The 14,093-nt window shown below is 40.6% G+C and overlaps 1 protein-coding gene across 1 annotated transcript in view; it reads right to left on the bottom strand.

Annotated features, from left to right (window-relative positions):
• LOC104498431 (thrombospondin type-1 domain-containing protein 7B-like) overlaps positions 1-14,093 on the bottom strand; it is a gene marked incomplete at its 3' end in the record, with an annotated part of 167,474 nt that overhangs the window by 76,459 nt on the left and 76,922 nt on the right. Inside the window, exons 5-6 of the mRNA XM_010141808.1 lie at positions 7,876-8,031; positions 5,997-6,194 (exon numbers count right to left, since the gene is read on the bottom strand). Coding sequence (XP_010140110.1) covers positions 5,997-6,194; positions 7,876-8,031 — 354 coding nt within the window. The remainder of the gene's footprint in view (positions 1-5,996; positions 6,195-7,875; positions 8,032-14,093) is intronic.

Raw genomic sequence — 14,093 nt, 5'->3', positions numbered from 1 at the left:
CTAAAAAATGCTGAAAGAAAACATTTTGACTCTGAAATACTGTTCTCTAGTTTCACAAATAAAACTGCCAGGTGGAACAGAAATTTAGCAATAGTTATATTTCAACCCAAACATGTACTTTTTCAATGAACGTATTAACACTTCAAAAGCCTCTTGTCTTCTTGGCAAGTGCCATGTTCTAGACACTGACTGCCTAGAACCAAAGAGATCGCACAGAAAAATGAAACCAAAGCTGTGCTGAAATGACTCTTACTAACACTGCCAGAACAGCAATAGTAGTAGTAGTACGCCGGGGGGTTTTGGCGGGGAGGTCATTCATGTTAGTACCAGAAAAAAAAAAGGGGAGGGAAAGGAAAAAAACCCATAGGTTTAATCACCTGGCATAGCACTGCTGGAATGAGGAGGATTGATTTTTCACTCCACAATGATTTATGTTCCTGGTTGCTCTCTGCTGTCACTCATGCAGCCCGACGTCAGGCAGCGCTGAGGCTCCGTGAGCCCAGGCTCAGGTGATGTGTGCTGCCCCCCCGGCTCAGGAAACTCCTGCAGCTCGAAGCCACCAGCTTATTCCACTGAGACTACCTAAAGAAAACACCCTGCCACCTCACCAGCTACGACAGTGGGATTGCAGCACACTTTATGGCTAAGCTGCTACCCTGGCAGATTGTAGCAGGGTGGTTCACCCCTGACAGCCAGGAGTCCCCGGACCTGCCAGGTATTACTCAGATATGGCTGGGAAGGGTGCACAGAAACCCCCAAAGCGCCTGGGAGCACCTAGGTAAGGCAGAAGCTGCTGAAGAAGGTGGCTTTGTGACAGGTCTCAGAAACAGTCACTGGGGTGCTACAAGGGAAGAGAGACACCAATGTTCTTCCGGGCACCTCTAGAGTTCTGCTCCTCTGAGTTCGGCACCTGCATCTCCCCATCACTGCATGAACTGCATGAAGAAGGAACCCACAGATTATTTGGCGCTGTGATAAATACTGTCCTCAAAAAGGAAGACAAGCCCTCAATTTTAACTCTCACAGAACAAAAAACTCTGATACCCAAGCTGACAGTATAGAAAGGCAAATACTGAGCAGCTTTTGAGTTGTGATTAAATTTGTTAACTAGGTTAGGGTAAAATGACTGAATCCAGCAAAACCACACAACCTTTGCATTAAACCTTGTTGTCGATCTGGTAATTTCTGATAAAAACCAACGAAGCCTTTGGGTGTAAATTATTTCATATTTTTGATTATTTAAACACTATGCTATTGACTATCACAGAGAAATCATCTCTGTTACAAGTAATTTTTGTGGTAGAAATCAGAACAAGCAGAAGCAAATTAATAAATGATGACATGGGAATTACAACGAAATTGACGACTTGCGGGTATGATTCTGAATAATAACATTTTACAATCTATTCAAAAGCATTGCTAATAGGTGAGATTTAGTTTACAGTATTGTCGGAAGCATTTATAAATGCCCAGAAAATGAATTTTACTTTTATGAGTCATCCTTCTTATTTCATGAATTTATTACTGTAGTTCCTTTTACTTTTGTTCTCGGGTTGTACTCCTCACTATAACAACTGCTCTGCTAACGAGCTACATGACTATTTCTAAAAACCGCATTCTGGTTCCACATCTGTCTTGTTTCAATCTATCCTTCTATTATTAACACAGCCTAAAATAGATATGGAAAATAACAATAAAAAAGGTTCCCAAGTTCCTACATCAGACTGAAACAAACAACGTCCCTATGTCAAATTCAGTTTTGTCAAAATTCCGATTTCTTAGCATCTATATCAAAAGACCAGGAAACTACGTATGAAGGGCCAGCAACTCCTGTTTGGACTGAACTTTTACCTGCTGACCTTGAGCCAAGTCCTGCTGTCTAATGTTATGTGCAGTTTTCTGCCCACTGCTACAACACTGAATTCCCTTTGTCTCTCCATACTCACAGCGCTTGTACCTATCACAAAGACATAACAAGCAGAGCACACAAGATTGGTTTGGTCTTTGTCTTCAAATAAAAAAAAAAAAAAAAAAAAAAAAAAAAAAAAAAAAAAAGAAATAAAAAAGAAATGCAATACAATTTGGCTACTGTCCGACTACATTTTAAAATGTAAAGGTTGTGACCGTGTCCATGGTTTGGATCTACTGATTGGCAACATTTAGAGAGACCAAATGAACTGGGAAGTTTTCAGAGAGTTATTTTCATCTGGTCAATGCACAGTAATGTTTGTCGGTTCTAATCAAGACTGCCCAAATTCAAATGTCAAATACTTGCAAGTATCTGATCAACAATACATTACAAACAGCATATAATTCAATTCCTTGCTGAACAACCTAAAACAACTATTCTGAAAAATCATAAATAATTCTTGCATTGTCTGTGAATATAAAAAAGAGTTTTCAAATACATTCTTTGATCTGAATTACAGATCTATGTACCCAATGATACACTTACACAGTCAAATTTATAGTATCATCATCCATTTTCCTGCACTATTCTTCTGGCTTCACAGACTTTCCCAAAAGTATCCGTCGCTAAATAAAAAATGCCTTGCTGACAAATTTTGTTTCAGAGAAGCAGGCAATACAGGTCTTTTCCTATTCTATGCATTACTTCATTGCATTTCTACACATTATTTCATTTCATTTGATTTATTACACTACTGTCTTCTGATGTACAGGAGAGGTACACTCAAGGGATATGGACCAGACACTAAGCACTGCTCTCAAGCATCATCTGCATGTTCAATAACTTACTAAGAGACGATTAGAGACACTGCTATGCAGAAGACAACTAACAATGGCAAAGTAATGAGAGTACTACCGTCTTCTCATTCCTCCTCATCTCTGCTAACTGCTGCAAATCACAAAGCAGAGACTCCAGCTACTGCATGAAGATTGCCATACGTAGAATGCGCCCCCATGGAGGCCCCTTCATTAGGCACCCCCTGCATTAAACTATTTAAGAAACAAAAAATCATTTCTGTACCTCTAGACTGATTGGAAGTAAAAGAGTTACATCACTAAAATTCATACAAGCCCTTACGAAGAGACACGGCTTTGACAGGGAAGTCTTCAGCGAAACCCTGCAAACCAGAGTTAGACCCATGTGTGACTCATGAGTTGTTCAAGCTCCAGCTCAGGCCAGCAGCAGTTTGTTACCTGGGTCAGTACCACACAATCTCACCAGAAAGAATAGCTTTTAAAAATGGAAAGGAAGAACACTGCAAGGGGCTCTGAAGATGAGGTTTTAGATGGAGAAAGGTTAGTTAGCCACTGCTCCTTGCCCAAACAGGTTCCTCCCAAACCTCTCTCATGGCATGGGCTGGCACCATGAGCATGCAAGAGACATGGCATGGGATAAAGACATTGCAGTGACCAAAAGTGGGACAGAGAAGGACTAATGCCTTGTTAACTTCACTGTCTGTGAACATACTTGAGAGACAACAATGCACCTCCATGCTCCACCTGGTTGGAGGAAAGTTCAGGCCAAGGGGATCCCACAGGTTCTGCCAGCACTACAGAAGTCCTCTGCCATGGGAGAGAGGACTTAAAATCATGGCTAGCTCTTTCCTGTTGCAGTCAATGTAATTAAAGCTCTTTTTTGGCTAAGGAAAAAACAGCCTCCTCACGGAAAAGGCCTCAGCTCTCTGGGCCGTGAAGGGCAGTATGCAACAATCCAGCATTACACAGCAGACCACAGGCTAGTGAAGGACACGGTGTGGATGGAGGGAGAGGAGAAGGTCAAGGGCAAGACACCACGATGCCAAGCTCTTCTGCAGTATGGCTGACACAAACAGGACTGACAGATCAGCTGCTTCTAAAGAGACGTGAACTAACACACTGCATCATGTCAAAAAGTCTGGCATTTATATAAAAATGAAGACATCTTGCAGGCAGGGATACACAAAGGACCCAAAGGGCCTTAATCAACATACTCCAGGCCCAAATGAACTGTTGTTAAGATGATGGATACACTGGATTTTGTCATTTCATGAGGACCGAAAGAAATGTATTTTTTTATCCCTTTAAGCATTCATTGGGAATTCTGAGCAACAACACCATGCATGGATGACAGAATGACTGGATAAAAGACTGGATTTTAGGATATGGAGCTCGATTCTACAGAAGATGCTTAAGTAAATGAAAATATCAGCACATAATGCAGCTACTCTAAATGCTTTCAGCAAAGCAGTTACTTGCACAGAATTTTGAATGGTATAACACTGTCCATTTGCCTTATGTTATTTTACCTGTAACTGGTACATCTCAGAGTTTCACAGGACTCCCTACTGGCTTCCCACTACCGACCCACCAACTATTCCAGGCAAAACACTTCATGTAATTCTGCCACTTACTCCAGCTTTTATCCAAGAAAATACACACCCGTTACTGCAACAGAAATCTAGTCGGAATCAGAACTGGACAGATTAGAACTGGATTAGAACTTCTTAATTAGAACGGGAAGATCGTCCCATCTCATGACGACGTCTGCCTTGGAGTGGCAGGTGAAAAGAATGTCTCAACGGCTTCTTTTTTCTTGGTAACTAGAACTTGCACAGAGTAATTGAAGGGGAAAAGGATACTGAGAGACTACCAGCATCTTGTTGAACAATTAAGCAAGGAAGAGACACTTCAAAGTCGTGGCTTTGTAAGGATCATAGCCACAGCGAACAGTTTGATCAGAGATCAATAAGCATCTGCCATGTTACACGCTTGCCTTCCAAGTCGCAAGTTGGAGCGTAAAACTGGCTGTTGGCACAGTTTCAACAGTGTGAAGTACATGGTGCTCCTCAGCAATACGAGGCTCCATCTGCACACACCAGTGCAGGACCAGACCTACAGTTACAATCAGACACTGGAAGAGACCACTCAGACCACATGCAGAGACAGCTCTCTGCTCTCCAGTATATTCTAGCCAAGCCATTTGTAACAGCTGATTTTTTTTTCTTTTTTCCCATTTTCACAAGCTTACAAGAAAATCACACATATTTTTAATGTATTTCAGGAGGATCTGTGCTATCCACTCAAAGCAGCCATCATTTTATTCTCTCAGATTCTAATGCCTCGTAAACGTTACTGACTTGCCAATTAACCCCTCTTGTTATTGACTTGAGATTGTTTCCTGTGATCAGTCTGAGCAGCATGTAAAGGAAGAATTCTCCATTTCAGATATAACACCAGGCTCTAAAGTTCCACAGTTTTGCCACTTCTGAGATGATAGCACAGCCTCACTGTGACTAAGGACTGCAAAATCATGCTCCACGTAATTGAATCCAAAGATCTGACAAGACTGACCTTATGAAGAAATGAAACTTTCGGCTGAGGTTCAAACCACGCACAAGAAATAAGCTCTCGCTGGTTGTTTGTAAACGTCATATAAAAATGTACTTATTCATTATTAACAACTTGTAAACTGAACACACTGCAGGTCTCAAACTGCTGCCAAGTAAAGTATTACTCAGTACAATCATTTCATTTACATCCAATTCTTGTATCAATTCTGGCAGCACAACCGAGCATCCCTTCTCATGACTCTAAGAGGGTTACCATAACGAGATAAACATTCAGACCGCACGCTAAAAAGTCAGGAGGGAAGAAATGCTAGGGGACAGATTAATTTTGTGAATGCCCATAGTGCTGCTGGCCTCAGCAACAGCCCTACTTTAGTACAAGACGTGCGAAAAAAAAGGATTCGAGGGAGAACCAGGCCACTGGTACCTGACTTTTGCCCTAAGGCCAGCGGTGACAACGCACAACCTGTGCTGGTGAGCCATGTCCTTTAGAATAAAACAGAATTTAAGGCTCCAAGCAAAATCCCAGGTAATATCAGCGCTAGTCTTTCTTGAGCATCACAGTCAACTCAAAAATCCGAAAGTTTCATAAAAATTCAGTAAGGAGCTATTGTAAGTAATTGCAATTGCTCTGCAGCAGAATACGATTTTAAAAGGAGGCACAAAAAGCCATGGGGCTTTTAAGACAACACCGTTACACACCTTTCTTGTTCTTGCATACAGCTGTCAGGAAGCGGTTTCCAGGTCCGCATTTTCCATGGTCAGTCACACATATTCCTTCTGAAACAATCCACTCATAGCACACCGGGTCTTCACAAGGAATAGATTCAATTAAATGCGGACAACCTGCCAGGGTGCCTACTGGATCCACGATCACTTGCCTTTGTCTCATTCTAAAGCCTGGAAAAAAAGAAAGAGAATTAACTGGACAACAGCAAAAACTATTTATACCAATAATCAAGTAGCAAGTGGACTGTGTAGGGCATCTGGAACTGGGGACTATAAAGGCGAACAAGAATACAACAGTTACAAACTGAATTGGTTGGGATGGAATGGGCAGTATGTGCCCACATTCCAGGTATGCAAAATCTATTGGTGTGTAAAGAGTTCCAACGACCCACACTTTTCACATTTCTTTTTCCCTTTCATCAACATTAGATAGAAATACGGATATCCAAACATAGGAATTTGCACTGATGCACATATTAATGTAATAACAACACTAAGATGAAAAGAGGAGCAATTAAAGAATTGAAGATATAAAGGATTTGAAGATATAAAGGATATCTATATTCTGCCTGGGAATCCACTAATGAAAAGACTTGTTTTGAAATACAGCAGAGCAGTTTACTAAGAAATTAGTATTCTGCTTTATGAAAGTGTAAGGACTTCTGATACATAATGCATATCAGATCCCTCTGAAATGACATCCTATTAAATTGGAAGATTCAAAGGTAAAGCGAAAGAAAAAGGTTACAGAAATAATGGAAGAATTGATTACATAATCTACCTCCTCCTGAATAAAACTGAAAGTCATGTTGCTATACAAAATGCAGAACTAATACATACTTTCAGCATGTTTTGTTATGTAAATGACACAGAATTCTAAGAAAGGCGGAAAAAAAATACATGGTGGTCTTTCCTACAACAGCCGGAGACAAGAGGCAAATATACAGCATTAGTGGAGATCCCATGGAAATGCCTTGGCCATGAAACAAAGAAAATGAAAAATAAAACATTCCAGAGAATAAAACAGATCAAACTTCCACCATTCTCAAATGAGCAAAACAAAATAATTCAAAACATTTTCAAAACAAAACTGTTTTGCAAATTTTTATATTTAACCGTATATTTTTATTATTTCTTAAGTTGAAAAATTCTGACCAGCTCCGATCAGTTCAAAAACCTGTGCTATTTTCAGGAAAGTGTGATTTCCAAACAGTATTCATTCCCTGACACGAACTCCAACAGCCATCTTTTCAACTTAGAGGCTTAGCAATGCATCTCAAAGTGCTGCAGCAGCAAACACGTACACCAGGCAATTCAGACCCAGGGGGGTTACTCTATATTTGAATACTCTTCTTCCAGGAAGTTAAACCAAACCCGGAACAACGAGAACAATCCCTTGGGTCAGCCTAACTCCAAGACGGCAAGGCTGGGGGATACACGTCAATCCTGACACCTTCTAAGCTCTCCCAAGCATTGTCCTCGAATCCAGGCACGCAGCAGGACCTCAGAGAGGCATCAGAGAGGGACAGCCCAGCACTGTGGTCTGCGGCTGCTACCCCAAGAAATCCTCCTTTTCTACAAGTTCAGCGCAGGATAAAAGCATCTGAATCAGGCTGAAAATACTATGGGGTTTTTTTTCTCTTCCCAAGAATAACTGCAAAAAGCTTTTAAAGGTTCTATTCCACTCCTGGTCGCACATCTAGGAGCTTCATCCTACATTAATTTTTAAAAAAATACATTCATCTCCCGAAGTAGAATTTGACATCACTGCTTTTCAACATTATCATAATATTCCATTACTCGCTTTAGACCCCCCAATGCGGCAAGAGCAATATGTAAGAGCAGCCATCACCTCTTCTTCCGTGGCGGTCCTGGCAGTTCTCGTGAAGGCAGGGGCCCCACACCGACCAGGTGGACACCATGCACTGGGACAGACACGGCACGTTACACAGCTGGGACGCAGAGGGAGCAGGACCCAGGCACAGCTTCCCATCAACTGGTCTAGTAACTAAGAGAAAAAAAAGAAAGGTAAAAAGAAAAGCAGGGCTCTGACTTCGACCTGACCAAAGGACAAAACTCTGGAGTTCACTGCTGGCCTTAGTTCTCCACAACGCACCAAAATCCAGAGGTTTTTTAGGGTCTGACCTCCCAGAGCAAGAAGCTAACCCTGCATCCAGGGAGGCACTTGAAGTTTTATCTAAATCATCCATCTTCAGCAGGCCAATTAAGACCATGTTTAATGGTAAACAGACCCTTTAAAACTAAATGTAAGTTGATTTTCTACAATGCTGGAGTGACAAACTGGAATCTAATCCCCACATTTAAGGCCAAGGAGACCTTTTCACACCATACTGAAGAGAAAGACACATAAGAAAGAAATCCAAAGCAGCTCACGCTGCAGAGCCAGGGGCTGGCAGAGGGAGGTGACATCCCCCCATACCCATTCCCTTCAGGGCAATGCCACCTCTAGATTACAGAGGCAGGGTCCAGACCTCTGAATTTTCTCCACCTACTTCAACAGAGCTGAGCAGAGCTCTCAGTTTCTTCTGTACAGACATGCAGAAAGCATCTCCCTGCCTGGGAGGAGACACATTCACTCGAGTTGCCAGTGCTCAAGGCAGGCATGGATCTCCCAGCCTCTTCACCCAAGAGATCGGCCAACACCAAACTCTGCCAAAGTACCAGTTCAGATGAAATGGACAATAAATTTAGAAAGCTGATTCCTTTGTATTTTATTTTATCATAAGAGATTTCTAGTTTCAATTAACTTCTCTCGCCTTTTTATTTGGGGCAGAAGGAGGAAGGAAAAGAAGGGGAAAGAGGAAAGACTCTTAAATCTGCCTTCTGAGTCATAGGATATTGCATTTTAATTACATTATGGGCTGAATTTGGCTGTCTCTTTAGATATATCAATATCAAAGCAGTTCTTTCAAAAGGCAAAGGCTTGTTTGAGTTTACTCTGCCATGGTATTACCATGACTTCATTAATTTTTATAGCCACAGAGTTTGCTTCATGCTCATTTTTATTTTTAATGTCTATTTTTCTTTGCTTCCATGCATGGAATTGACTTGAAATGAATTTATTAAAATATGCCAAATACATAAGCAATATTTCCTTTTCTGATATTTTAACATTTTCTTTTAAAATAATCATTTTAAGAAAAACAACTTCTTCTTAAGTGCACAAAACTTCAGTGCTCGAAATCCCAATTAATTTTGATTCGCACATCCTGAAGCTGAGAATTCAGACCAATACCAGTGCTCACGATTCCAGCTCATCGGAATCTCAGGATTAAACAACAGATGTGATTAAATTTTAAGTTGACAGATAGTACATTAGTAAAAAAAAAGACTATTTTCTGAATGATTTCTGAGACACTCTAAGGCCTTTGACATGTTCATTGAGAGATTACAACAAGGTGGCATAAATCCAATTCGCCTGACTGTTAACATAAACAGACCTTTTTCTAGAGACCTCGCAGGGAAGCGACAGGCAGAATGAGATAAATATTAAGAGTTTTAAGGATAAGAGTATTTATTTTACCAAGAAGTCTCATGCATGGCTTAACCTGCTTTTCAGCATCAAGCTTTGCAAAACTGTATTATTTTTCGAGTTCACTTGAAGAAATGAAAGGAAATAAAATTGAGTGCAGATGGCCAACCCATGGAATAAAGCCCAGTCCTACTCCACTCTAACTCAAGGCATCATTGTTAGTGATGGCACTCTCCTCCTCGCTGATTTTAGGTTGTTTCCATATTGTAATTTAACTATTTAAATGTGGAAGCCAGTAGATAAAGTAGATCAGTTTTCCCCCCTCAAAATCCAGCTACAACCAGTGGGGCCAAGGGCATTTTAAATTGATTTTAGATGGAAGAGTAACAAGGAAAAAATTATTGCAAAAAGTTAAAGGGGCAGGGTTTTGCTGACTGGCAAAGCCTACCAGCCATCGCAGACTCCTGGAAGACTGCTTCCTATTCTGGAGGAAATCCCTGCCAGCCCCTTCCTGCTCCTCCTCCTCCCTCAGGCTGATGCCCTATTTAATTCTGAGAGCACTGAGACCTCTTTTCCCAGGACCAACATCCTACTTGTCTCTGGAATAAGACTGCTTGTTTACTCACTTCCTTAAGTAACTCTATATATTCTGTAAAATGTAAATCAGAAAATTCACAGACTGTTCTATGCAAATATCCAGATATATTCTACGTCTGTGCTAGTTTATACTCGCTCACACTGACTACAGTCCTCCAGTGAAAGCCTTCAGGAATAACAAAAAGAAACAAGCTGCATTAATAAATGCATATGGAAAACCATCCTTTTCCATAACCAGGCAGGGATAAAGAGCCACAATTCCAGCACGATAGCCAGAGTGACTGGATGGACCAGAGGGTTCGTCTATAAAAAGAGCTTCATCCCTTCTTCAGCCAATTCTGATTTCCATCAGTTTTATTTAAAAGCTTGACGTGATTTTCTATTGCTATTCTGTCATACTCATAAATTTCTTTTTTCCTTTTTCTTATTTTTTTCATTAACTATGAAGTGTTTTTTTCTTCAAACCTTCCAAATGCCAAAATCCTCCCTCACACACTGTAGCTTCCAAAAAGGCACAGATAGCCTGGCTGCAGATGCCCTGTTCGGGAACAAAAACTCCATTACGCCTATGATAAATGAACACAGCTGCTGGGACTGTCTATACATCCTGGACAGCTTCTGATTTTGCTCAATAATTGACTTTGTAGTGGCATTTTCCTGCATTCATATAGAAAAAAAACCTGCTTTCTGTGCAATTATTTTCCCTGGAAAAATATTAATCACTTTTTGGGGCGAGGGGAAAGGCAGAAGCCAGGAAAGAGAAGAGTGAGAGGGGAAGGCAATATCTCTGATTCAAGTAGCGCTTATTTATTACGCTCATTCGTACCTTTTAAAATCCCGCATTCTTCCCAATCTACAGAACAAACTCGAGAAAGCAATCAAGTACTAATCTGGGAGCCTCTGAAACATTGCACATTTCTATAGCTGTTACATTGAATTTATCCTTTATAAATTCGACTACAGCTGTTCCCAGCTCCAACGTCTGCCTCAAGTTTGAATTTTACTATTTGCTGTTATTTCCAGGTTATTGCTACCAGCAGGAGGTAATAAATTGGGTTCTAAAGTATCTTGTTTCCTTATATATTTTTACTGAGATAGCGATGTGGAGGACGAGTGGAAGAGGAAACCAGCTCTGATATGATTATTTCCATAATGTAATTTTAAGCCAATAAATAATCTGTGAATACAGCCGTATGGACACATACTTGCAGGCATACATACCAACAGTATGTTAAAAAGAAATGATGATCAGACAGAGGGAGAAATTTATAGGATGGCATTTTGATTACGGTGATTCCTTTCAAATATAGTTTTTTCAAGTCCTCAGGAGGTAAATAAAACTTTTTTCCTGGACCTTAGCTTCATTTGCCTTTTACAATGAAATAACAAGTATTTCTGATACTAACACGTAAATGAGATATTTCTAAATATCCCCAACATAACTGGAATACACGCACAGAATACCAGGCCTGTCTCGTACATACTGATGCAGTCACGTTCCGGCTAACATTCAGTTCTCTCAAAGCAATAAATCCAGATGTTTACCATATCTTTTGGCAAAACTAAGCCACATTAATGATTGCCACAGTACAAGACAGGGATGGTATATCTCTGTGAAAGCTCTGACCGTGCCTTTGCCAGGACTTATAAACCAAAGACACTTGGATCAATACAAAAGGAAATCGCCTGAGAAAAATCACAAAGGAATGAGTTGTGTTATAAAAACACCTACAAGTGTAAAACATAATAGTAATTTCTCTAACCTGAAAGACATGTTTTTATAGCAAAAACAACAGATTAGACAGAAGCTGTGAACGTAATTTAACCAGCCTGGAAACGGCGCCAACTCTAGTCCAGTGCATCCCTCCATTAAAAAACCCTAATGTACCCCATGCCTGATGGAAAGGGTTCCTTTATGCTTTTAAGAAGAATCAATTCGTTTTGAAGCCACAAAGCAAAAAGTTGAAGCCCTATTTTCAATTAAAATCTATTTAACAGACAAGAAACAAAGTATGAATAGAAGGCTAATCACAGCATGAAAGAGGGTTAATAGCAGATTGCCAAGAGCAACAACGGTTTAATGTATTTCAGAACAATAAAGATCCTGGCAATTTTATTAAAGTGACAGAGACTATTAGCACTCCACGGAACAAAATGTTTCCCTGGGTCCATATCCTCTGCTGTACAACAGGATCCTGATCCCAGCTGGGGTATTTTGTTGTTTCACTATTGCAGATTTTGTAGAGGTTATTGACAAAAATCACAGATGCGACAAAAATTCAGAGTGAATACAGGACTTCCCACCAGCAGACACATGGCTGAGGAGACCAGGGGGGACAAGATATTAAGAGCATCCCTGAAAAACAGTGGAGGCAAAAGGGGTGTTGGGATGCCAATGAAGGCAATGCCAGGAGGGAAACGGGGAGTCTCCAGGATGTTTGAGTCTTGTTGACTGTTTTCCAGGAAAGGCCACCAGATGCTGGACGTTACTGGGACACATAGCCAGAGAAGGTGAGAGAAGCCACAAATAAACCCAAAGGCAGGTATATACTTCATGAAAACCTCGTCAGAGTATGAACTTTGCCAAGGAAAGTTGAGTTTTCGCTCAACAGGAAGGAGCACCAAGGAGCAGAAACCTGTTCCATGAATGCCACGTCACTGCAGGAGTCCTGGTACCATGAGAAAAGCACTGCTAAGGGTGTGTCTGTGATATACTGCGATATGGTACAGGTAGCCCAAAGTTAAGCTAATGACATGCTAAGCTAGTCCACTCATAGCATGGCCTTGCCAGTTCAGATCCTGAAAAAAGCAAAGCAGAAGGGCTGCTCCACGCAGAGGTGGCCCAAGTTCTCAAGCTTGATTTAACTCAAATGTCTCCTATTCCATGACCAGCCCAGATGACATTGGCTTTGTTATCTCTCCCCAGTATCCCAGCTTCCCGGTTTGTGGTGTAGCCTCGTACATGCATATTCATTTACTTTTTTCATACAGCTCAACATTCTTATGTGAACACAGTGCAGCTCCCCATAACAAGAATGGGACAAAATTACAGAAAACAAACCATCACTGTTTTGAACAAAATTAATCCTGTTTCCAGTGGCAGGAAATAATGACAAAAAATGCAAATGCAATTAAATCTTAGCTTTCAAAGATAAAACCCCGAACTAAAACCTAGTATCTCATGTGAACTGACTGGGCAGCATATTACTTGCTGCATATCAAAGCCAGCTATATAACTAAAAGTATTTATAAAGACATAAATATTTCATGGTCATCTGAAATAGCTTGTTGACAGAAAAAAGGCATGTACTTTCTAAGGCACCTTTTAGAAGGCACACTTCTTTCACTGTCATAGTCTTTGTATACATCATTTTGTTCATTTTACTTTAATTAGTTGCTAGACATGAAAGAACTGAAAACACTGCCCCTCTGCAAGACATTAGGGAAAATGTTTATCTTCTTTTTCCCCTCATGGATTCAAACTAAAATTTCTGAAATACACACTTAAACACTACTGTCAAGCACTGCAACAATCTGAATAAAATAATTTCCTCTCTTGCTTCTGAAGGGTTTCCCCCAAAGAAGCCAGCTGTTGCATATTTATTTTTCCATTATGTGAGTTATATCTCATGAATTCTGTTCAGCATTTGGTGAGCTTACAGATCAATAACTCGGCATCCCAGCGATGTAAATCTGACACAGACTTGCCTGAATATATTTTACACTTCAGAGGTGTATTTCTTATCTTTTTAAGTCAGTTCAGTCATCCCAACGACAAATAACTAGTTTGGGATGAGAGGGATCCTTAGGGGGTGTTTCTTCCACCTGAGAACATGGCTTCTGTGATTCAGGTCAACCAAGCCCCAGCTGAACGCTCCTGTAGCTGTACCTCAAGCCAGTCAAACAAAGCTTTTTTCACACCACTGCTGACCATCAGTTCTCCCCCTGCTTATGGACTTAGTCAAGTTTTCACATTCCTG

This window comes from Buceros rhinoceros, unplaced genomic scaffold, assembly GCF_000710305.1.
Source record: "Buceros rhinoceros silvestris isolate BGI_N320 unplaced genomic scaffold, ASM71030v1 scaffold1908, whole genome shotgun sequence".
Lineage (NCBI taxonomy): Eukaryota > Metazoa > Chordata > Aves > Bucerotiformes > Bucerotidae > Buceros > Buceros rhinoceros.
Note: the sequence above shows the minus strand (reverse complement) of the source record. Positions and strands in the feature narration are given on the sequence as shown.